General features: G+C 39.9%; 2 protein-coding genes across 6 annotated transcripts in view; one reads left to right on the top strand and one right to left on the bottom strand.

Moving 5' to 3' along the window:
* Positions 1 to 26,062, bottom strand: part of LOC139752082 (uncharacterized) — a 106,498-nt gene that overhangs the window by 23,106 nt on the left and 57,330 nt on the right. The window contains exons 1-2 of one of the 5 annotated variants that reach the window (XM_071667942.1): positions 14,175 to 14,216; positions 1,560 to 1,688 (exon numbers count right to left, since the gene is read on the bottom strand). In XM_071667942.1, coding sequence (XP_071524043.1) covers positions 1,560 to 1,654 — 95 coding nt within the window. In that variant the 5' untranslated portion in view covers positions 1,655 to 1,688; positions 14,175 to 14,216. The other 4 variants (XM_071667940.1, XM_071667937.1, XM_071667938.1 and 1 more) reach the window with 4 other exon arrangements.
* Positions 14,562 to 26,062, top strand: part of LOC139752083 (transmembrane protein 114) — a 73,140-nt gene continuing 61,639 nt past the window's right edge. Inside the window, exon 1 of the mRNA XM_071667943.1 lies at positions 14,562 to 14,829. Coding sequence (XP_071524044.1) covers positions 14,583 to 14,829 — 247 coding nt within the window. The 5' untranslated portion in view covers positions 14,562 to 14,582. The remainder of the gene's footprint in view (positions 14,830 to 26,062) is intronic.

The following is a 26,062-nucleotide window of genomic DNA, read 5'->3' as shown; positions in this document are numbered from 1 at the left end:
TATAATATTGACATCTACCCCTGAGTTATCTTATATAACAGCTGGTGCCGCATCACAAATAATGCAAATGAAATTTTACTGATTACATAAAAACAGTGATGGTGATGGTGGAGGTGAAACAGAATGGGAATGAAAAGAGGGTTACAGGAAGGAAGAGGGAGGGATTTGTCTATATCTTTTATTTTTCTTGTATTAGCTGAGATGGCATGGGTAGCTGAGGCCCTAATCAAGGCCATCCCATTCATACATGTATATATATACATGTACACACACTCACATATACATACCTATACATCTCAACGTATACATATATATACACACACAGACACATACATATATACACATGTGCATAATTCATACTGTCTGGCCTTATTCATTCCCGTCGCCACCCCAACACACATGAAATGACAACCCCCTCCCCTCGCATGTGCACGAGGTAGCACTAGAAAAAGACAACAAAGGCCACATTCGTTCACACTCAATCTCTAGCTGTCATGTATAATGCACTGAAACCACAGCTCCCTTTCTACATCCAGGCCCCACAGAACTTTCCATGGTTTACCTCAGATGTTTCACATGCCCTGGTTCAGTCCATTAAGAGCACGTCGACCCCGGTATACTCTAGCCTGAGACAAGTACCCATTTTATCGACCAACCCCTAAGGGTGGGTGAACAGCTGGGTTGACTGTTGACCGACTACCATAACCAGGATTCAAACATATGCGATCAACCCTTGGTGGCCCGTGAATGTGTCACAGTCAGGAACATTAATCACTACATATGATCCAGCAATTGTTTTAACTGAAGAAGTCATCTATGGCATTTCAAAAAGCTGAACAGCGTTAGCAGAGTGGTATGCGTTTTTCTTTCTTGGTAATTTTCCTTGTAGCCACAGGAAAGATCTTTAAGCCCTCTATAGAGGACCTAAACAAGCCATCCATTAGCAGGTGGGATATGAACATATTTTGCCAGTGGTTGAGATACAAATTGAACAGTATTCAGCAATGAGAGTTAAAATACATATGGTAAATACAAAAACAATTCAAAACATTCTGCTATACTTCATTAATGAACGGTTTTTCAATAAGACAGAAATATAAAGAAGTGAGTGTGACCCACAGAAACAGCAATAACCAAGGGTTTCTGACTATTATCAACTCTCTTAAGCATCCTAACTTTACCTCGGCAAAGACAGCCTTTCATCCCATAATCCCAAGAGTATCTTTAAATTCCCTCTAACACATGCTGAAATTCCTATATTTACTGTGGATATGGTAATAATGAGCTGGGATAAAAATTGAAGGCACTGACATCATTTAAATATGCATGAAAAGTACACAAATACCTTAGTCTTTATTGTAAAGAAATATTTTTAGACCGGAAATATCATGTTCAATTTTTTCATTTCAAATCCATCACAAGTTGAAGCTTAGAGTTGCACGTCAATACAATATACCCTAATCTTATAACAGTGTAAGGTCACAACATCACAACTCAAGGCCACAGTGTATGCATGTCCTTACATACCTACAGTTTAAGGAAGAACATATTCAACTTACTTTGGCAGGAAGCTGGATACAAAGTCTTGTACCATATTCCAGTTCTCCACTACCTCATCCCTGATACTGAGGATATGGAGGTGTAGGCGATCCATGGTTCTAGCAGTTACACACACTTCAAGTCATGATCTATAAAAATGCCTTAAGTTACATATTCAACTGTGTAATCATGCAAATAATCTAAAATAATGAATCATGGACAGAATCCTGTTTATCATCTAGAAAAGTGCAATAACGTACAAAGTACATCAGAAATGTTTATATAATTCTATCAAATATGGAAAATACAATCTGAATAAAATTATCATCATATTAATGTTGTATCTTGTATGCACCTTATCTGAGTGTTGAGGGGAGCATTAAAGTTCATTGCAGTAACCACAAACTTAATCATGAACAGCCCTGCATCCCCATATCTAATTAACTAACTAGCACTGAAAAGCTGAATTTTCTACCTAACAGCAGCAGTTAAATCCAGCAATATACAATTTGACGACATATCTTATAATCTTACCAAAAATACCATTTAAGAAAGTTCAACATTTCTCTTTTTTTTCTCTCAGAATATTAGAGCATGGTATGCTACTGGATTTAACACCTTCTGGCTCCTAAATGATCGTTAAGAAAGAATCTGTCCTGTACACTGCTGTCTCAGTACAGCAATGTACTGTACTATTCAAAGTCCAGAGGTCTGTAATTTTGAGTGTTCTTAATTCCGACAATTAATTTCTTTTTTCAGAAGTTACAGTATGTTGTTGGATTTATCAAACTGGTTAATATCTAAACAGCAGAATGTGTACAAACTACAGTTTTGCAACTGATGTCCAGTGGTCTTGTTATATAAAGGGCTTAGTGAGTGCAAGCCAGTGACAAGTATCTTAGAGACCAGACTGGATAATATTAAGGAAGTAAGAAAAGAAACTAATCAATTTCCTTAAATACACATGTAAATGAGAAAATCATAAAATGTATTTATACAATGATTAACAAGTGTGCTGAAAAAAGAGAGAATGTTATATAAAAGTGCAGCAGTAACTGTAAAATGAGAACTGAACAAACTAGTACTATTATAGAATTCCTTGTCTTTTACAGGCTGTACAATAACCTGCTGAAAGAAGTCCTAAATCTGGTGGGACAATGAATGATCAAAAAATAATCTGATCCTTGATGAAAAAAATTTACTTCATCAATTTGAACAGCTGTTATCTACCAATCAGTGGTAAAAATTCTGATTTAGACGAGTAAAAAGCTTTAGACTGTTACAAAACTAAACGTAAGCTTCCGCTACAATTTGTAACACTGTGATTAAAGAGGCTAAAGACAAGCAAGATTTGATAAGAATTTTGGTAAACAAAAAAAGATTTAGTGGCTCTCACATAACAAAATGAAAACCTTACATATAACAGAATCTATGAATAATTTCTTTGTAGATTCATTGCTTTTCTACTAAATCAACTGCTCAGTGTTAGAGGATACTGTTACAGTTTCTACTCATTAGTGCACAAAAGCAACCATACAGGTGTTTTTCATAAAAAGTTTATAAATAATCAATCTAGCATAAGAACTTATACAAACTAGTCCATGGCTTGGGAGAAGGATGAATAAGGTGTCATAGTACCATGGCCTATATGTAGTGGGGGTTATGCTCAAACACTTGAATTGGCCAGTTTTTTCCATAAAAATAATATTAAAATTATCAGAACTTTGTATCAAATTAATTTTCTAAGTTTCACTTGCTTTAAGTTTATTCTTATCTATGGTGTTGCAATTACTATAATCTGAAAATATGTTTCACTCTGAAAATTCTTTTTTATCTTTTCATGCATTAATATGTATACACTTACTAGACCATCATTCAAAATGATTGAGATTTTGATATGCATAAAGCATGGGAATCCAAGAACAAGAACCAAGGAATAGAATATGTCGACACAGAGAAGATAAAAAGGGAAGGGGTGGAGGTAAGATGTTTTGGGGTTGGGAAGCCTAGTCGCACAATAGCACCAGAGTCAGCGATTCTCTCCTCACTTGCAGTGAACATCTTTCCTCTATTCACTAGCACAGCAACTCTGATTGGGGAAGCAGTACACTAACCTGGTTATATTCAGTACTGCAAGCAGAATTTCAATTTCCATCTTTATACGTCTCAATCACTTCCCCATTAAATATCAAAACATTACAATTAAACTTTTAATACCACAAATATGATGGACATAACCATGTCCTCTAAAACATGCAACATCATGTAATATACACTACAAAATCTAGGGGTGCTGTATTAGTGCAAAATTAATCATTCTTGAGCAGCTATTCCATATCTCCACAAGCATTACTCCTGCAAGAATGGTGTACAATACCACTTGCATGTCTGGAAATGGCACTTTGTCTACTCCTCTCTCAAAGTGGAATTAAATGCCTCCTGCCTTATTAGCTCTCTTGCTATCACATCTATTTAACCATCCCTTTTCAGGCATGGTGATGTTGCAGCCCTCTCTTCTTCTATAGGTATCATTCCAGCCATTCTCTCATGCCTTCCCTGGTTTCTTTGGGAAAATCATCCACAAAAAACAGAGGTATAGAATTACCTCTCATCTTTTAGAAGTATCAAATTTACAAAAAAACGAAGAAGCTCAAACTGATCTCCATAGTCTTTTCTTAATGATATTTAATTTTTTCTTTTGATGTGAGATGGCCCTCATTGGGGTTTCTATTATCCCCATGACATGTATATAAAAATATACTGTTGATGATTCTTAAAATGAATGATTTTTGCACTGTGTGGAAGCAAATACAAACAGTATAAACAAAAAATACATTTGTAACTATAAAAAATCAAAGTTTTCAAATAACTTTGAAAAATACGGTACTCCTTGAGTACTCCCAGAAGTCTGGTGGGGGGTTTCATTCGTTCTGTTAATCTCTAGAGGTGTTTCACCAGCTTTAACATTCCCTAATCCCACTTATACCTTAATCTTCAAAGCCCTCCCCACCATCACCTTTATTTTGTACCAGATAAATATAATATAGGCACCAAATAGAGCAACTCTAGTCTCTGCTTACCCTGAATTCCGTGAACTATTATTACCAAATGAAATCAATGATATTTTGCAGTGATTGAGGTGGTGCCCTTAAACTATAAAATTCCCAAGAAACTGGGCAGGTACAGTCAAGTGATTGCACTCACCTTCACGAATTTCTTGCCACACATTCCTCTACTATGGCACAATGTCCCTAACAATAAACGTATTTGTTAAGTGAGCAAAACACATGTCGGTTTTATGCGATACAATATGGCACTGCTGCCTCATGTGTGATAATACATAAACCATTTGAGACACACTGTACATGACAATGAAGCAGGTGAAAGTCATACACGTCTCATGACTACCCTCGGGACCTGGGCAGAAACGTGGTTCATGGCGCTCATATTTGGCTCCGGCTAGGACCAACAACCACAGTATTCAATTCGTCTGATATCACATGATTATAGAGGTGAGGGAAGCTGATAAAGTGTAAAGATTATTGATACTGACTCTCAGTCACCTTCTGACGTAGGTGTGACGTCTGTAAATAAACAAGAAAAACATCTTACTTCAGTCCCAAACTATTCGCTGATTGGCCGATGAGGAAATATTTCACTACTGAGGCGTACTATTGATTGGTTAAGACATGTCTGTTTTCTTGGAGGATATAATCGAAGGTTGTGATTTGTCTATAAGACAGACACACCCCTGCCTCGTTTTCTTTGATGCGAGGTGAAGGTATTCTTGGCATTAAGAATGTGATCTTACAATAAGTAATACAAGGTCAATGGTTATATTATGTGGATGTTATTTGATTACGTCATGCTAAAAAACCAAGAACAAACATCAATCATAAGGAATATTCCAAGAAGATAAGTACTGATATGGCATTGAAGTCTTTTGTAAAAATCAAATTTACTGGTGTATATATAATACAGATGTGTATTGAGGTTGTGATACATTGTTACCATTGTCTGATATACGAGTTTATTTAACTTACGTCATACCTCAAGTAAATAATCCATAGTTTTATTCGATGACAAGTTTGACGAAGTTAAGACACTGGTTATATCCATCACTCTACTTGGATTCGGTCGTGCACATAACGCGGATGTTGCAAGTGCTACAAAAAATGCACAGTTAGGTCTGCTTGATCCGGAAATATAACAAAGAAGAGGTTATATCTCGTGTTCACACGATTCCAACAATATGACTGCTTAGGAGACGTAAAGTATAAAACGGTTTAGAATATATACAAAGCTCACGGACATGGTATCCTATATAATTAACACAAGACAGAAGCAGGCCCCACTTTGAAAAACAGGGGGCATCAGCCTCCCTAGCGGGGCAGTACCAGGAACAAAGAAAGGCTACATTCGCTCATATCCATTCTTTAGCTGTCAAGTGTAATGTAACGAAACCACAGCTCTTCCCCAAGGTGCCTTATATGCCATGATTCAGTCCAGTAACAGCATATTGCTCCCTGTATACCGACACTCGCCAATTCTCTCTCTCTCTCTCTCTCTCTCTCTCTCTCTCTCTCTCTCTCTCTCTCTCTCTCTCTCTCTCTCTCTCTCTCTTTCTCTCTCTCTCTCTCAATACTTGATCGCCGTTTTCCGCGTTAGCGAGGTAGCGTCAGGAATAGACGAAGAAAAGCCGCATTCGCTCACATCCGTTTTCTAGCCGTCATGCCCAATGCACCGAATCCAAACCCTACAGACCTTTCCATGGTTTACCCCGACCGCTTCACATGCCCTGGTTCAGTCCATTGAGAGCACGCCCACCCCTGTATACCACATCTTCCCAATGCACTCTATCCCGTGCAAGCCTTTCATCCTCAATCATGCCCAGGTCCCGATCACTCAAAATCTATTTAACTCTATTCTTCTATCTCCAATTTGGTCTATCCCTTTTCCCTGTTCTCCCCTTTGTAGCCTACGAAAGATTTTACACACTCCCACAACTCCTGCTTCAGTATTAGTGCTATCCCTTCCCTAATCCTTTTCCTTTCGCGAATCCCTGACTTTACTGCGAAGAATTCCCAAACCAGTCTTCCCGTTACCCTTGAGCTTTGGTTTACATGGAGCCAGAACATCTAGGTTTCTCTCCTCAAACATACTACCTATCTCTCCTCTCTTCTCATCTTGGCTACATCCACGCACATTTAGACGCCATCCAGCCCCACATGAAACAACATCGCCACCCCCTGCGTCAGCGCGGTAGCGCCAGGAAACAGACGAAAAAAGGCTACATCCGCTCACACTAATTCTCTAGCTGTCATGTGTAATGCAACGAAACCACAGCTCCTTATCCCCATCCAGGCCCCAAAGACCTCTCCATGGTTTACCCCAGACGATTTACATGCCCTAGTTCCGTCCATCGACCCCAGTATGTTACATCGTTCCAATTCATTCTATTCCATACAAGTCTTTCGCCCTCCTGTATGTTCAGGACCCGATCGTTCAAAATTTTTCATTCCATCCTTCCATTATCTATTTGGTCTCTCCGTTCTCATTTTCCCTCCATTTCTGACACTTACAGTATATCCAAACCAATTCAGCATATCCTCTACAGCCCTCTCAACCACTTTCTCTTAATTACTATGTCTCTCTTAACCTTTCATTACTTATTCGATCAAACCACCTCACACCAACACAATTTTACCTAAAGCCATGTATGATACTACTGGGACGACTATATCCTCAACCAAACTCATTTTTGCCCTTCTAGAAAATAATCATCTCTCTTTTCACACTTCTTTAGCGCTCCCAGAACCTTCGTACCCTTCCCCACCTCATGACTCACTTGCACATTCCATGATTCCATTCGCTGCCATGTCCACTTCCAGGTATCTAAAACACTTCCTCCATGTTTCCTCTTTTCAAACTCGCACCTACAACTAACTACACACACACACACACACACACACACATATATATATATACATATATATATATATATATATATATATATATATATATATATATATATATATATATATATATATATATATATATATATATATATATATATATATATATATATATATATATATATATATATATATATATATATATATATATATATATATGACTGACTAGTGACAAACAATATCTGAGATGTATGTACATAACGTATGGACTGCTAATAATAGTACGAACGAGTCAATCAATGTACTACATACCTTCAAACTACCTACACATATACCAGCGCGCGTTTCCTACCAACCAAAATGGAGCACTGGACAATGGTTTCCACACGTCCGTCTTTGGAACTGTCCATACACTCCACTCTAGACTTCCATATCACTCGTAGTCTTGCCTTGCCTCTTTATATCTCTTAATCGCTCCTACAGACTCTGTTGGTGATTTTCATCTTGTCCATCAGCTTCAAACGTCAATACCACCCCAGCATTCTATATTTACTGATGTTTAATATTTCCTGCCTCTCAGGCAAACATCATAATTTCCGACTCCGTCCGCCCGCTTCACACGATATCCAAATGTTAACTAAAGCGTCGTCTGTGCTTGTGCTTTCCGAACATTCCATCGGTTCATACCGGTCTTCCCTCCAGGCTTTAATACGCCTTTTTTTTTTTTCTTTTTTACCCTCAGCCACACTGGTAGGTTCACTTTCTTTTCCTACACAACTCTCCTCGCGACACTACCAAGTTGCCAACTTTTCAAAAATTCCCAGGTTTAATGGCGTCCATTTCTTTATATTCACTCAAATGTTACCTAAACGTCAAGACTGAATCCTTTCATAGCTCGTTTTTTTTTTTATGCTCGTAGCCACGATTCCTTCGAAAGATAGTCAGTGTTGTTTACTTTCAAAATCCTACTCTTACACTCCATAAGAGTATTCTATTAACCAGTTTAGGCGTCGTATATGCAGTGAGAGCGTGTATGGTCTTAGACTGATCTTAAACATCTACAGAAGGTTTTCTTAGCTTTCGTTTAACTCGACGCTGACCGCCTTATAATCACCCTGGCAGGCAGTCGACAAGCCTGAAGTCTAATCAACTATGCAAATATCCCACTAGCTAAGAGCCTCGTTTCATCGGACTAAAATACATTTAATGGTGTTGATAAATTACTGTGTAGAAAAACAGAATTTTGTTGGTTCTGAAGTAAAACTTCGTTCATGAAGTACATTTATCTCTGAATACTGATAAATTTCATGAACCACACTTTTTTAATCTGAAATGTAAAAATCTTTTAAATAATGAAAGCTAAACACTTTTAATCATCCTGGTTACAGGACTGTTTATGTGTTAACGCATTACCCTATGATCCAAACAACAAACGAATAGCTGAATTTTTTCAAGTCATGCAAGGCATCGGAAAGTACGGAGAGGTAGACGGGGCCCTACAACGTATTCTACGTGTACATGAAAATTACTTGAGAAATGAATTATGATGAATCTAAATCTGAAAACTTACACGTTCCTAGTGTATATAAGTCTCAGCATCCTAGCCATGTCTGTCATAACAAGTTCCTAGTACATTTTAACAAGTTCCTAGTACATAAGCATTGTATCTTAGCCAAGGTAAAGCATACAAGTTCGTGCGTGTAGCCCGAGTGAAAAGTTACAAGTTGCTAGTGTGGAGGGTTGTTACTCCTCCTCACCTAGTACAGTAGTAAAATGAAAGCAAGGTCATCAAACTGTATCCAAGTACCAGGCAGCGACAGTGTGGGTACAGGCACCCTCGGGAACAGTGAAAACCAACCGGTTTGGAACCAGAAAAAGGAGAACAAGAAAAACAATAAAAGGCCTAGAAAGCAGGGGTAAATTCACCAGAACAGCCGGATACTAGAAGTAAGGTAAGACAGAGCAGAATCCGCCTTGGTCACCATCGTATAAAACTTAACCAGCAACAGGCCTTAGAGAATCATCAGACCCAAAATGAAATAGGTATCAGCTAGTGTAAAATGCTCAACGAACACACGACTTACATCATAGAACTCAAAATTCAGTGGGCCTCAACCACTGAATTAGACTCACATAGCTGTAGGCCTTGGAAGATTAGATGGCAAAATATAATCAGCCTCAGGTAGTATAAAAGGCTCACTTTACATCAGGCCTCCGGGAATTATAAGACTTATCTGACAGCACACCTCGGAGTATTCATTATAAGACATGGCAGAAGGATTTGGGCATTATGAGAACCACATGGCACCAACAACTTGGGGCGTTATACTAACAAGCAAAAGACGTCGGGGAATTATAAGACTCATGGTAGCAGGCTTTGGGGCATTATTATACATGAAAGCAACCCTGGGGGCTTTATAAGGCACTTGACAACAGGCCTTGGGGTATTATAAGACTTAACTGACACCAGGCTTTGGGGCAAACATAAGAATCACTTTCTAGCACACCTTGGGGAAGCAAAAGACACACCTAGCAGCAAGCCTTGGGTCACCATAAAACTTACCCAACACCAGGCCTTGGGCCATTATGACACCTGAGAGCAGACCTTGGGGCTCTATAAGAAACACATGGCAATAGGATTGAGCCATTATGAGACACCTGGCAGCATGCCTTGATGAACTATAAGACTTACATGCCTGCTGGCCTTAGGGCAGTAGGTCTTGGGGTACTATAAAATTTGCTTGGCAACAAGCCTTAGGCAGTATAAGACACATCTACCAGGGCATTGGTAATATAAGACTGCTCGCAGGCCTTGGGTATCATAAGACACCTGGGTACTGGCTCTGGGGTCATTAATAAGACTCAACTAACGGTAGACCTTGGGGGCTTAATAAAAATTCGCCTGGTAAAAGGCCTTGAGTAATAGAATACACATCTAGCAGTCCTTGGGCATTGTAAGACTCATCCAAGAGCTGGCCTTGGGGTAATGTAAGACACCTGGCACTAGCACCCACGTCAGTATTATATCCATAGATTCGACCGTCACAGAATTCAGTCTCCTTTCTCTTTTCAAGGTCAACTTTCTCCCTCGCTGAGCTTGCCGAAGGGGAGCTCGATAAGAGTAACAACCATTTCGCTGCTGACTCTGGCGATGACAACGGTCTATTGGAAGCCGCTGGCAACGACAGCGGACACTGGGACCGCCACCAACAGAAAATGTCTTGGTTTATGTTGTCTTGCGATTTTCGACTTTCAAGATGCTGTCGGTGCGGTAGTTATAGTAATACATGTTATTTAATATATGATGATATACCAATTTTTTCATATGACAATAAGAGAAAAAAATGAATATCCTGTGTGATAAATCACTACAATCAGAGATTCAGTGTCAGTAGTTACTTTAGTTTACCTCACACACACTTTCGTTTTCTTTCCCGAGAGTAAGAATAAAACTACGACTTTGGCAAGGCTCTGATAGGCCGTGTGGCTCTGTTTATGCCCAGTGGTCGTACCGTCGTCCTCAAGGGGCGTACCGTTGTGTTCAATGGTTGTGCCGTCGTGCTCAAATGGAGAATACAGGAAATGGCACGACCCTTGGGTTTGGTGGCCTGGTCTTTTCACCTTATATGTCAGGTTCAATTTAAAGACCAACCCATCGTATGTGTTACATATGAGTTACAGATGTATGGTTCAAGCACTAACCTGACATCACTTCCACAGATGTATATAGGTTTAAGCACTAACCAGACATCACTTCCACAGATGTATGGTTCAAGCACTAACCTGACATCACTTCCACAGATGTATATAGGTTCAAGCACTAACCAGACATCACTTCCACAGATGTATGGTTCAAGCACTAACCTGACATCACTTCCACAGATGTAGGGCTCAAACACTATCCAGTAATCACTTCCACAGATGTATGGTTCAAGCACTAACCTGATATCACTTCCAGAGATGTATGATTCAAACACTAACCAGACATCACTTCAACAGATGTATGGCTCAAGCACTAACCTGATATCACTTCCACAGATGTATGGGCCAAGCACTAACCTGACATCACTTCCACATATGTAGGGCTCAAACACTATCCAGTAATCACTTCCACAGATGTATGGTTCAAGCACTAACCTAATATCACTTCCAGAGATGTATGATTCAAACACTAACCAGACATCAATTCCACAGATGTATGGTTCAAGCACTAACCTGACATCACTTCCACAGATGTATGGTTCAAGTACTAACCTGATCACTACCACAGATGTATGGTTCAAGCACTAACCTGACCACTTTCACAGATGTATGGTTCAAACACTAACCTGATATCACTTCCACAGACGTATGGTATTAGCACTAACCTGACATCACTTCCAGAGATGTATGATTCAAACACTAACCAGACATCACTTCCACAGATGTATGGTTCAAGCACTAACCTGACCACTTCCACAGATGTATGGTTCAAACACTAACTTGACATATCTAGCATCACACAAACTAGAAACAGTCCCAGCTAGAAACGCGAGGCAAAGCTGAGAGTGACTAGGTATGTCTCCCCTCGTCTGTCTGGCTGTGAATCTGTCATGTTTATTCCCGCAGAATTTGATGACAGAAGTTTTAAGTTACAGACCTTTAATCTTATTTCAGTTCTGTGACAGCATTAACACATGACATTATGTTCATTTACCAGGAACTCACACTGATTGAAATGATATTAGTATTTCACAAGCTAATAACTGATATTCTTGATGCAATGACCCGTGTTATCAAATCCCAAACACGTCATATGATCCCTCATAAGCTTCCCTTGCTTCAGTTAGCTAATGCCTAGTAATGTTGTAGGTGTGCGGTTACATCATCCTTTAAACAATTGAGTACGGATATGCTCACCCGTGTAACGTATTACCTCTAACTCCACCTGATCATTCTGATGCCACGTCTAAATATTCTATACTCATGTATCGTAGTCGAGTCGATAGCCAGTCCTGCCAGATGAAATGATAAACTACAAATTGTCCATCTCTTTGGTAAACTACGTAATTGCGTTTTACAGGTTGGTTGGTTGGGCTTTAGGGTTATACACTGTCAAGGCCTACACGCACTAACCGAAAGTTCTTTCAAACTTCAAATGTTAAGGATAGTTCTTAAACCACACTCGCTATCATCATGTATTTGGTCCATGTGATATAGCTCAGGGTAGCCTATTCATGCCGTAACTTCAGTTCCTAAATATTAGAGAAAAAAAAACAAGACTTAAATCTCTTGAACTTCGACAAGAGACCTTTATCATATATATATATATATATATATATATATATATATATATATATATATATATATATATATATGAAATAAGTGTACAGATATATTGTAATGCCGTACGTGCCTTTTGGTCGATCTAACCAAAAGGCAGCAGCTGTAACTGTTACGAAGACAAGGGAAAACCAATGGATTTTCAGTGAAAAAGAAAAAAAAATCCTCTCCCCAATATACAGTCCTTGTAAGGTGAAGTCCTTGTAAACTGAGAACGGGCCTCTTAACGTATCATAACTGAAGTCCTCCAAACAGGAAACAGTGCACTGAGTGCTGTGTTAGGGGCTGGCTTTGTCTGTTGTCCCCTAAATCGATTCGATTCCAAGACCTAGAACTAATGTATATAACTCTAGTCCAGCCTTTCCTCACGGTAGGGAACAGAGGGTGTTCTCTTCGGCCAGTCGTTGTCGACCAGTGACCTGACTCGTAATAATTATACCATTTTGATGCAAGACATGGCAAGATACTAGTCCTACCGAGAGACACAACTGCTCACAACAGCCAGGACTGAACGGATGACGTGTGCGCCAGATCATGACGGTGATGGTGACGTACGGGTTCCTCTTATTAAATCTCTTAGGTGACTACAAATATTGCGCAAACCTTAACAGGTAAAGTTCAAGGAGTAAACTTTAAGCGATAACAATTATCAAACTCTACGCAAGAGAATTCCTTTCGCATTTGATACACAAACCAATCGTAAGATACTGATATAATTCCCAAATTTCGATTATAGTATCATAACTCTAACATAGTGAAGCTGCAGTTCTTTACAGGAAAAAATCACGAATAATAAGTGGCAAACAACTGGGCCATGAGGAATTAGTTTTTTTTTATCTAAATAACAAGTACTTGTTATCATATACAAAACCATACGAATTAGCGATACATGCACAAAAATTATAATGATACTAAGCGAGGAACCAGAGCGGCAGCAAATTCTTTAAGGCGCACCAGTGAGTGACAGCTTCATTAGGCCAATATTGTCTTGTGGTGAGGCACGCGACCGCCTCCCTCCCACTCCCGACACTCATCGCTGTAGCTCCCGCCCAGATCACAATATAATCTGTTCTCGGAAAGCTACTCCCCATCTCCAGCCCCCTCACCTCAAGAAGACTCGAGCTATTAAGGATTCTATATCTTGTAGCCGACTGTTGTGAAATTATAGACGAGATGGAAACTGAGAGAGAAGGGTCAACCAGGTTATGGACACGAGTTTACGTAGATGATAGAGTATGCTGTTGTGTGGGTAACTGAAACGAGGTATAGAGATGATGGTGAAAGGTGAAAGATGGGAATGGATGTTGTTGAAGTTACATGCATGAGTTATAAAAGTTACTGAAAATGATAGAAACAAGTGAAAATAAAGGCTGCTCTAAAGATACGATGAGTACATACCGTAAAAGACGATGAGGAAAAGGTGTATGTGTGGCGTGGGAAAGGCTGCGAAAAAAAAAAAATCTGCCTAGAGTAATACAATCAAGCCTTATATCTTACGTAGTATAGAATGCTCGCTAACTGGCCTTACTCTTAACCCAAGTGACATTTAGTGAACGTCATCGGCTTTTTCTATCTTCTCATACCTCTACATACCCTGAGTCAGAATTCAGTTTATTTAATGAACTATGACTTCCCGTTTATGTATTCTAGACGTTTATGACTAGTTCTCGCAAAATCACGGGTGATTATCCAATCAAACTTGTTGAACAAAGTTTACGTCCAGTACGACTACAGGGGAGGGCTCGCGCGGCATCGTGAAGGTTGGTCACGGGTCTCCTGGCTGGCGCACGATCAGTGTCAATAACGATGGTCAACAAGCAGGCAGCACATGCCGTGCTGGTAGAGCGGCGGGTGTTGATGGCCGTGACCATGTTTCTCGCCGTCGGACTCCTCTTGTGGATAGTAGCAATATCTACAGATTACTGGGGGATTGTGGATGGCGGAAAAGGCATATACGTAACAAAAGCAAAACGCTACTTCTTGCGGTCTCACTCTGGTATTTGGAAAAGCTGTCGCACTGCTTACGTGAACAAATCACAGGCAATTGTTGTTGGTAAGTACATCAATTCAGTTGATTAATGCCTAGTCTATAAAATATTTGATTGAAAAGAACATCGCACCTAATTCACCCTAATCACGTTAACAACCTGTAGTCTCACTTATCACATTGCTTTGTGTAAATGACAGGGAAAACTTTACTGTTGCATGAATTATTTTGCATGTCATTCACGTAAGTTTAATTACTGAATGTGGTTTTAAAAAGATTGCATAACCCTTTCCCCAGAACATAGATACGTATTAATTGCACACACACACACACACACACACACACACACACACACACACATATATATATATATATATATATATATATATATATATATATATATATATATATACACAAAACCCCTTTCATAGGGTTCCTGCAACTTCGAGTCTGCGCTGCCGTCAGAAGAGAAATGAGGGATTCCTTTGAAGCGAGAAGTTCCTCAACCAGGCAATTTACTTTCGTTAACTGATGTTGATAACACCTCGCGGTCTAGTGTGTGTGTGTGTGTGTGAGTATATATATATATATATATATATATATATATATATATATATATATATATATATATATATATATATATATACGAAAGTAGGACAAACATCGGGTGTCCCTCACATAGAGCCGTTAACTATCCTGAACTGAACCGAACCACAAGATATAAGGTGTTTTAGGGAGCCTGTGTCGTGGAGTAGTTCTCAGGAATGACTTTCATATCCTTTGAGATATTTATTTTTCAACAATATATTGAGACAGTCCACAGGAGGAGAGAAAAATGTGAACGACGTTTTTCGTGGATATAATTATTTCTTTTTGATGAATTATTTATATAATGAAAGAGGTTTTATCTTTAATCACTGATTAATATCATGAATTTTTAACGTATGTTTTTGAAAGTCCATCTTGCGCGACAACTATTTTATTCAAGATTTTTTTAAAAGTATTCGCGGTGTTCGACAAAAAAGAATTCAAATTTCAGCGGCTGTTTGCTGAAAGTTTCACGGCATAAATGGATAAATATATGAGTGAAATATATATATCAAAAAAAGACTAATTTTCTATATGCTTGTGTAAGCAAAATGAAAAGCAAAGATATCTAATTGCAGGGAAACTCCATAATGATAACGAGAAGTTCGCGTGTAGGTATGTCACGCTCAAGTTAATGGTGTAAAACAAGTAAAAGGTAGAGAAGTTGGTGGTGCTGGCAGGGTGAGGAGTGTGGCCGGCCTGCCTCGCTATATTATGAGGCAGATAGGATAACTGGCCACCCTCTTACCGCTTTATCTAACCTGCGCCCAGACCCTCTACTTTATCTCACGTATCTTCGGCTCTCACATACACTAGCCCTTTACTCGCATACACACAGTACCTAGCCTAGTACTCGCACACACTTATTGTTCTACCTTTGAAAATTTATAAATACCCACATTCCCGAGCTTCGTTTATTTATATACATATTTCTAGATTTTTTGAGTCCTCTCGTGAGGAGTAGTCAGCTGCAAGTAGGAAATAAGATCCCTCCCTCTCCTCCTGGACCTAAAACGAGGGTCTTAGAGCAAGCCAGGCGGGCGGGCTTACAACAAACACGGTACGCGCGCGCAAGAAAAAAAAAAAAAAAAAAAAAGAAAAGAAAAGAAAAAAGAAAAAACTCAAGCCCTTCAGCTCCAACTGTCTTCTGTCTTTCCTTCTTACCTTCCCTAAGTATCCTCTACTTTTCCCTTCTTAACCCTCCGATAAAAATGAATTATAACTTCCTAGCCTGGGGTGTGGGGTGCGCGGTGAGGCCACTAGCGGAGCCACCTCTCATTAACTTCAGCTGAAGCAGTGGTAAGGTAAACACTTGCTGGCTGTTTTAAAAATTTAGACAAAAATATCTTTTTGCTGTTTTCTGGCACCCTTATTGACTCCAAGTTAAACTAGATCTTATGCAAAGTAAACGAAATGACAACTAGATGATTAATTAAAACTGTATGGCACTTAACACCATTAACTCGATAGAAACATGACGGTCCACTTGCTGTCATGAATCGCTTGATTTGTTATACTATCAAAATCGTTTTCGGTCTATGAACATAGCCAGTGGCTGGCAGAGGACGTTTATATGGGATTATTAAATAAAATAGACTAACGCGTTGCAGCGGTTACCGTTCCTGACCATGATGTGTTCATGGGTCGCCCACGGTGGAACGCAATGTTCGATTCCTGGTTGCGGCAGTCGGTCCACAGTCAACCCAGCTGTTCATCCACCCCTTGGAGTTGGTCAATGAAATGGGTACCTGGGCTAGGATATATATATATATATATATATATATATATATATATATATATATATATATATATATATATATATATATATATATATTCTTTCTTTCGTACTATTCGCCATCTCCCGCATAAGCGAGGTTGCGTTAAGAACAGAGGACTGGACCTTTGAGGGAATATCCTCACCTGGCCCCCTTCTCTGTCCCTTCTTTTGGAGAATTAAAAAAAAAACCGAGAGGGGAGGATTTCCAGCCCCCCCCGCTCCCTTCCCTTTTAGTCGCCTTCTACGACACGCAGGGAATACGTGGGAAGCATTCTTTCTCCCCTATCCCCAGGGATAATATATATATATATATATATATATATATATATATATATATATATATATATATATATATATATATAGAGAGAGAGAGAGAGAGAGAGAGAGAGAGAGAGAGAGAGAGAGAGAGAGACTTGATTAGGGCCTCAGTGGCCCGTGCCGTCTCAACTAACATAGACCAAACCTTCCCTTGTCTTGTGATCTCTCGCGAGGGAAGGGTTTCCCTATACACATAGCCCAGTGTGTTGTAGTGACCAAGATTTAGAACATGACAGAGTTTGACCAGTTACAACCCCGTCAGCCAAGTCCAAAGAATCACCACAAATTGGACCATTTTTTTTTATCGGTTCAAGTTCACCTCATTATTAAAATGTACTATAAATTAACGAGTTCCAGTCACATCAACACTGAAGACGAGTACACAGGTGAGCTGTGAGGGGGGAAAAGTGTCGCGGGTAACATGAGCGAATGAGGGGGGTAAGGAGGGGAAGGCCTGACAGGCTCACGTGAGTACCATCACCTGGTCGGCCTTCTCCGTTGACAGGAGATAACTAGCCACCCGTAATGTTGATACTTTAGCGTCTTTTACGGTCGGCAAATTTCCGGCATATTCTGGCAGCGCTGTTCTGTGCTAAAGTGCTTAAATCTTCTTTGAAAGGAGTCAAAGATCTCTCCCTTATAAGAACCGACAACGGACTGCACTTGTTAAACTAAAGAATTAAGTGTTCATACTTCACATAAAATAATCTTAGCGTATATATGAAGTAATGAATAAATAAAGTTAACTGATTAAACACATATTGCAGCCAACTGACCATTTTAATGAGTATCATTATCATTACAAAAAATTAAGTAGTTTCAAAGGTAAACAAAATTAAGTAGTTTCAAAGGTAATTAACCATGATCATTCTTGCAGTTTATCCTTCTTTCGTTCGCAATATATCTGACTATAAGTTATGCTTCCTAGTAAATCGATTATTCCCAATTTAAAAAAGAAAATGATCAAAAATGACTGTCATATCGATTACAAACCTCCAAAGTCGTAAACAAATACTCCTCTCACTCTTTCAATGGTAAGTATTTGGCAGCCACCGACTAGGGAGGTATATTACCAGTACTCCCCGCCTGGATATTGGAAGGGTTAATGGCGGTTGCGTGGCTGTCAAACTTCAATCCCTTAGCTCAAGTACCTGTCTTTTCTGTTTACCTCACCCACAAATGGGCTGCTGGCATTCAGTCCACAAACAAAAAATTCTCTCCTCACGCACAACGCTCGAGAACATGTAATTCACACGACCCGTTCCTCATGACTAGATTTTACTATTTAAGTAAATAAAACCTCTATCGACGTAGATCCATCCTTGTTTGCTATCCTCATCTATTAGCTCAACTTTCTTATTTCACCTTAATTCTCTTACTCTTTCCTCACTGGTCCTTTCCATGTTGTACCCAACCATTTCAACACACCTTCTCAGGCAGACTGCGCTTTCTATCACACCTCACTTTGACACTGTCATTTCTTATACAGTCATTTCATCTTACAGTACCTATCTCCCTCATGAATTCATTTTCAACATATCCACTATCTTCCTTTCCAAATTCATTCAAGGTTTAAGACTCTCATTTGAACAACATCGTCGGGAATATTGTACCCTCAAACACCCATCTCTGTCGGCCGTACAAACAGTAACCTCATCTTGCCCCAAGAACACAGATACATCCTCAACACCCCGACAGATCAAAGAGCCATGGTGACTTTACATCCTTAACGCCTTCCTTGGGAATAACTCACTTTCTTACCTTCCCTTCCTTCCTTCCTGCACCCACTAACTACATATAGTAGCTTTCCTCGCATGTCATCGCAGCACTCTCCACACGGCATCTCTATCAACCCTATGTTTTTTTTTTCCAGATCCATAAATGCCACATGCAAATCCCTTTCTTTCTCTAGGTATTTCTCAGACAAATTCGTCAAAGATAACATCAGGACCACACATCCTCTTCCAATTCTGAAGCCACATTATTCCTCGCCTATCTGTTACTCTGTGCTTACCTGGTTGCTAGCACCATCTTGACCACCATTCTCCCATACATACTTACCAGGTATTTTCATCAGACTTATGTCTCTGTAGCTACAAGAATTATTGTGTCCCCTTACCCATTACAAGCGCACTATATATATATATATATATATATATATATATATATATATATATATATATATATATATATATATATATATATATATATATATATATATATATATATATATTCCTATGAGTCCACTGGGAAAATGAAACACGACAAGTTCCCAAGTGCACTTTCGTGTAATAAGAGAGAAATATAAGTCAGTTGATATACACACAAACCCAGGTATCTTTACAGCTTCAAGGCAGCGCTTCATACAGGAGCAGGTTAATGAACGCATTGGAGTCATAAGATTTTTGACGAAAATTTTACCCCTCTTCCTCGAACGTGGTGTCCAATATCACCTATATAAGCATTCATACAATTTGTCAGTGGTAAAGTGACGAGCCATTTGAAAAATTACCACTGGAATCCGTTACATGGGTGATCTTCGCGACTGCCTGTCGCTCCCTGACGTCAGTGGGAGTAACAGTGGTCGTCTTTAAACTTGTCAGCATTGGTCAGAATCTGCCGGCGGGAGGCATGTCTACGTACACCTTTGTTGCTGAATACGTAGACATGTATTTGATGACGTGAATTGCCTCTCAAATTTGCCCGAAGGTAAGGAAGTAACCTATATAAACCCAACGGCAGAAACCAGTTCTTTTCTCATGAGTTTATAAGTTCTCGAAGTCTATTTTCTCTCCTGTGCCAGGGCCCGAGGGGAGGTTAAGGCAGCGCGGGTAAAACCAGGTTAAACTAGCTGCTGGCGGCCGGCAGTCTACCCCGAGCCAGTGAGCCACCTACCCTGTCAACTCCTGAATTTTGGCTCATGTTTCTGATGTCCTATTTTGAATTTTTGTTATCATTTTTCTCTTGTAATTTCATTTTCTTTTAGCAGAAAACAGACATTGCTGACAAGTAGCTTCCACGAGAGCGTTTACTAATAACTCACAACCTTTTTCTCTTGAAGTATGTTAGCATGACTGATCGGTTCTCTTTCCCTTACTGACTAGTTTTTAGGTATTTTTGACTATTTTTTTTTCAAGTGAAAACCATGGGGTTATGTATAGACCTAAGTACTCTGTGAATGTACTTCAAAATTATAAAAAAAAAAAGGAAGATAACAATTACATGACTGACTCCCAAAATATCAGACTGTCTTGAGCACGACGGAGCGACCCTTGGTAAGATGGTATGGCCTTTGTTCATAGTCGTATGAATAATTTTCAACTGGAGTCCGGTTCCTGGATAAGGGACAGTTGACGGATGGTGCCTTCCATCATTTATGTATCTAATGTTACCATCATAACAACTGTCGCAACCTAAAGACTCGAATTTCTGCCACTGTTTGGAAACATGGTGGTGCGTATTTGGCACGGCTCTCATTACATAAGCTGTACTTTAGCAGGAATGTTCGTGCTGGTCCCCTTCTTTTGCCCTGTAGTCCAATAGTCAAGGTATAGTAATGTGAGAAATGCAGTAGACTAAGTGGGTTTACCCGTGAGCCTGCCAGCTAGCCACATGGGTTACATTCTTGCCGGCCAGCAGCCCCAGTGGTAGTGGAGGTGGTACCAGAACTATTCTAAAACATCGTGTGGCTTGAGATCAGTCACTGTATGGTTACAAATCACATGCCAGGCACCCTAAGACAAACTCATGTGCGTAAATTATGGTTATTACGTTGAAGTGACAAAAATACATCTATTTCAAGAAATAGTCGTCTCACCATATAACGTGAAGAAAAAAAAAATCACTAAGATCCAAATCAGACACATCCAGCATCAGCAAAATCATCGATGCTAACCACTTCCACGTCGAATTTCTGTCTTAGTGATACATAAAGATCATCTGACGCATTTCTGGAGAATAGTGTTTCGGAACAGATTGATCCACTGGAAATATAGGCAAAGAGCTCCTCTCGTGAGTTGCAAAACGTATGATAATTTGGAGGCTCTTGCGTTCCATTGTATCAAGCCTCTAAGAAATGACCCACTACAACTTTAGCGACGGATACAACATTAAAATGCAGCGCAAAATATGTCTCCATGTGTTATTATTGTATAGATGAATTGAGCAATGCTTAACAGAATAAGTAGAAACGGGTATAACTTAAGAAGCTTTCCATGATTCTGAGAGCAGAGGCATGACCCCTCCTACTGCAACAGGTGAGGTTATAAAAGGACGGGGTCTTTCCAGATCAGGCAAGCCAACCTTTATCTTGAATGTGTCATCTACACATTTCTTTAAGCTATGGAAGGATGCGAAATCAAAATAGTCTTCATTCTAACACGTACAAAAAAAAAAGAAAATGTCACAAGTTTACTGATATGAGAAATCTGTACACTCCGGCAATCGAGAAGTGGCATGAGCAGGATGGTCTACGCTGAGGTTTGGTTTTCTCACTAACATGATGGACCACCTTCCTACCAAGTGTCCTAGACCCCAAATGCTCCGAACCTCTGTTGAAGAATCTGTCTATTACTTTGGTTATCTCAAAAGAAGCAGTTGCCAGATGCAGCAAGGAGAACAAGGAATGCCTCATGAAGACGACACAGGAGAGTAAGTGAAAAACAAGATTTAGAAAAATATATAAGATTTCTGTGAAGCATGAAGGATAATAGTAGGATGATCAAAGAGCCATCGATGGTAACAAGGAAAATGTCATTTTTACACCACACTTAAACTTCTTTTTTAGTAATAAAAGAATGAAATAAACATCCATCAGTTCGCCATTAAGGGTTGCCAAGAGTGAACAATGATTGTACTGCACCTTCCGGGTTCTGTGACATTATTCGAAAATGTACTTTTTTCTGAGTGACGCATTCGGCTTTGATATATTACCTTGGCTAGAGGGACCTCCCCAGTCTAATCATGGCTAAAAGAAGTCAGCTCACTTGCATTATGCTGCGTTCAGAGGGAAACCATCCAATTCTAAGCATTAAGTCCGGTTTTCTATTTTATATAGCTAATGAAAACGAGGCCACACACATATCAACGTCGCGTCGCTCTGAGTGACGGTAATCGTCTCGTACGTGCACCCAGTGTCAGCAAATTATAACTCTAAGTAGTGAAAGCAGTTTACCTAATAATATCAGCAGTTTCGTGAACAGCGTTGGTGATTTGTCTGACGACTTTATCCTACCTCTTCACGACCTGTGGCAGCGTCAGTCACTAAGAACAATTCTCAATATGTCGGAGATGAACAATTTTCACTTCAGACGACAGAAAGCGGTGAATACACTAGCAGCATCAAAGGAATGAAGCCTAAAATTTTTTTTGAGATCAACTGAAGATTGCTGCCAACCAACGTTTTTCTAGTCTAAGTTAGGTTAGGTTAGATTAGAGTACTAACCTAACCCAAATCCAACCTAACCTATCCTAGCCTAGCCTTAAAAAAATGTTAAGGGGGAGGGAGTGATGTTTTCTGGTGATTCGGCTCTTCGTTAGGGGACAGCACGATCTGTACGTGTGGTTGTTGAAGAGGACGAGCTCGGCGTTTTATATTGGTCCTATTTCTTTTTTTTAATGATAATTAATTTTTGATATACATGAGGACCGCTAGTCCTCAACCACTGAATTTGGTTGTGGGCTTCTAACAAAAAAAGAAAAAAGAGAAGCATTTCCTGTGGACGCAGCAGAGGCTGCGATTGTGGATGAGACCAGTACGAGCTACTGTGGTCTGCCCAGGTGCTTGTGGTCTCCCAGATGACTATCTCTTGGCACCAGCCGGGCCTGTGTGCGCTCAGCCTCGGGACGCATCGAGCAGTAACGTTCGCCAACCAGTGAATCACCCTCGTCTTCTCCTCGGCCTAATAAGTACTGTCAAAGTACCAAATACTTTCAAAAATGTCTTCCCGTCTGCGTAAAATAAATAATCAAACATTACCTTCTTGTGTGGGTAGTAAACATAGCTGGACACTGTCTTTTTCTTTCTTCTATGCGTAGGAGACAGCTGAAAATTTCTATGCGACATACGATGTAAACAGCCGAAAACTGTCTTCCATTCTGCGTAGTGAAAGCAGCCAAATATTGTCTTTCTTCGTGGAAGATACAACCGAATACTCTTTCTTTTACTGTAGACGTGGTAAACGCGACATACTTTTCCATCCTTTACCGCACAGCAAAGCCGCGCATGGTAAAGCCAACCCAGGATATATTCCCTTCGGCTGGCAGGCCGGTATCTGTTAAGGATGGGCCAGGAATGAAAACAATGTCCCGAGAGTGGCAGTGTTGACCGGCTGGCCTGGCACCTCACCCCGGAAGTTTAGAGCCATTTCGTCCTACTGGCTGAACAATAATTGCTGAACAACTTTCAACAAGGGAGATCTCGTATACTTGGGTCCCATCAGTCTTTGTCACTCTTACTTTCTAAAAGACCATTTTCTAAAAACTTAAAAATGTTCCCACTTCCAACACCTACCTCTCTGACACAGTATTCTTTTAAACGTTAGATATTCATTCATATTTGTTCATGAAAAGAAAATACATACTTTAATGCTGTTCATAAATGCAAGTCTCTTTAGTGAAACATCGCACAGTATTGTCATAAGTAGCGTACAAACATTTATTACTCTTTGTTCATATGAAAACTATCAAACGGGTTAATGTTTCCTTTACCAAAGATTCCGAAAATTTCCAGTCTTTTGATTACTTGTGCAGGTTTCCACATCATTTCATCAACAGATACATGAAACAGAGTTCATATGCGTATGTGGGCTGGAATGCAAGAGGCACTCTGTGGCTGCTGGGAACGATGCTTTGATAGGAGGAAAGTGTTGGGGCATTGATCTAGACTGTCCCCTTAGCCACAGTCAGGGCACACGAGGCACCGAGGGTTTCTACCACTCGCCTCCCATGTGTTACCAGTGTGCAGCTATCTAGAGCAGCGTTGCGGGCTTGACACACCTTAATACTATACGTCGCTTCTCTTAATCTGCTGTAGCTCTCCTGTGCGACGGGCCAACTGCGTCAGAGGAGTCTTTTGTCTCAGCGTGGACGAGAACTCCCGGCACGCGACACATCGAAGCGAAATAGGGTCTTAAGACCATTTTCTTGGTGGAGTCTTTGCGTGCTGCTTGATACACAGGGAGGCATTATTTTCTCTTAACGTTGCTTAACGCTCAATGCCTTCGAAATATCTTGCATGTGAACTTGGCTATGGCTCATCTCCATTGATACTTCATACGTTAATTTTTCCATCTTAAATGCCCACGATGTAAACTTCTGCCTACGTTTCTGTTGTTTAATTCTGCTTGTACAATGAAATGTTCTAAGGTCTTACGTACAATTCTTCACCAAGCCTGATATTTCAGGCAGGCAATAGCCTATGTCTTAAAAAAAAAGAGGACGTATGGACAGAACTGGCGGTCCGCAGTTCCTCCTCCTGACTGGAAAAGAGGTTAGTAATGAGAATCTTGAGAAAATCACTACCTTCCTTCTGTATAGGGAGAGTATTGACCTTCAGTGGAGCCAGTGAAAATATTTATGGCCAAATTTGATCTTTCTTTTTTTTCTCTCTCTTTTTGGCCGGGCAAAGCCATTCATCGCTGTGGTTTAGGTAGATCTTCATTGATGATGAGAGCGGTCACGCGTCATGTGATTTACTGTGGTTAATGGTGTGTGTGTGTGCGTGTGCGAGTGCATTCGAGTCGTGACATATGATTAGTTTATGAGGTTCATTTTACTGATGCTAGATTCTATTTGGGAGAGAGAGAGAGAGAGAGAGAGAGAGAGAGAGAGAGAGAGAGAGAGAGAGAGAGAGAGAGAGAGAGAGAGAGAGAGCATTTAACTGAGGCTTATTCTGTCTGGTCCTGAATTTTCTATGAGTCCATGAAAGACCTGACCTACCCAAACCTTTCCTTGTCTCTGAGTTGGACCATTTATCACGTGGTTTAATTTGGTTATATACGTTATAAGCGCCTTAATTCTTGAACACAATGGCATGATCTTTGACTACGTCGGTACGACCCTTGCGTACAACTGTGAGACCCTTGAGTATAACTGTACGACCCTGGATACGACGGTGCGACCCCTGGTTAGGATGGTGTGGCCCTGGATCTGGCTCTTTAAGGGACGGATCGAAGGCCAGGCCATCATACCCAAGGGTCGTACCGTCGTGTTCAAGGATCGTACCATCGCGTTCAAGGGTCGTTCCGTCGAACTCAATGGTCGTAACGTCGTGGTCATGAGGTAGCATGAGCTGGAAAGGTTTTGGTTAGCAGGAAGGGAATCATCAAGCAGACGGCAGATAAGTGTTGTTGCCGACTTGCTTAAGTTAGAGTGACATCTGGACGCAACTCGACCGCAGATTCCAATATCTGTTGTTCGAAGTTACACGGAATCTGTTTTACAAATGCACTTTTTTGAAACCACATGATTATACGCAATGCTAATGGTAAGAAACAACATGTCCTCATGTATATATATATATATATATATATATATATATATATATATATATATATATATATATATATATATATATATATATATATATTCCTATGAGTCCTTGGGGAAAATGAAACA

The sequence above is a fragment of the Panulirus ornatus genome, chromosome 12 (genome assembly GCF_036320965.1).
Source record: "Panulirus ornatus isolate Po-2019 chromosome 12, ASM3632096v1, whole genome shotgun sequence".
Taxonomy (NCBI): Eukaryota; Metazoa; Arthropoda; class Malacostraca; order Decapoda; family Palinuridae; genus Panulirus; species Panulirus ornatus.
The sequence above is the reverse complement of the archived record's forward strand: the minus strand, read 5'-3'. Positions and strand labels throughout refer to the sequence as shown.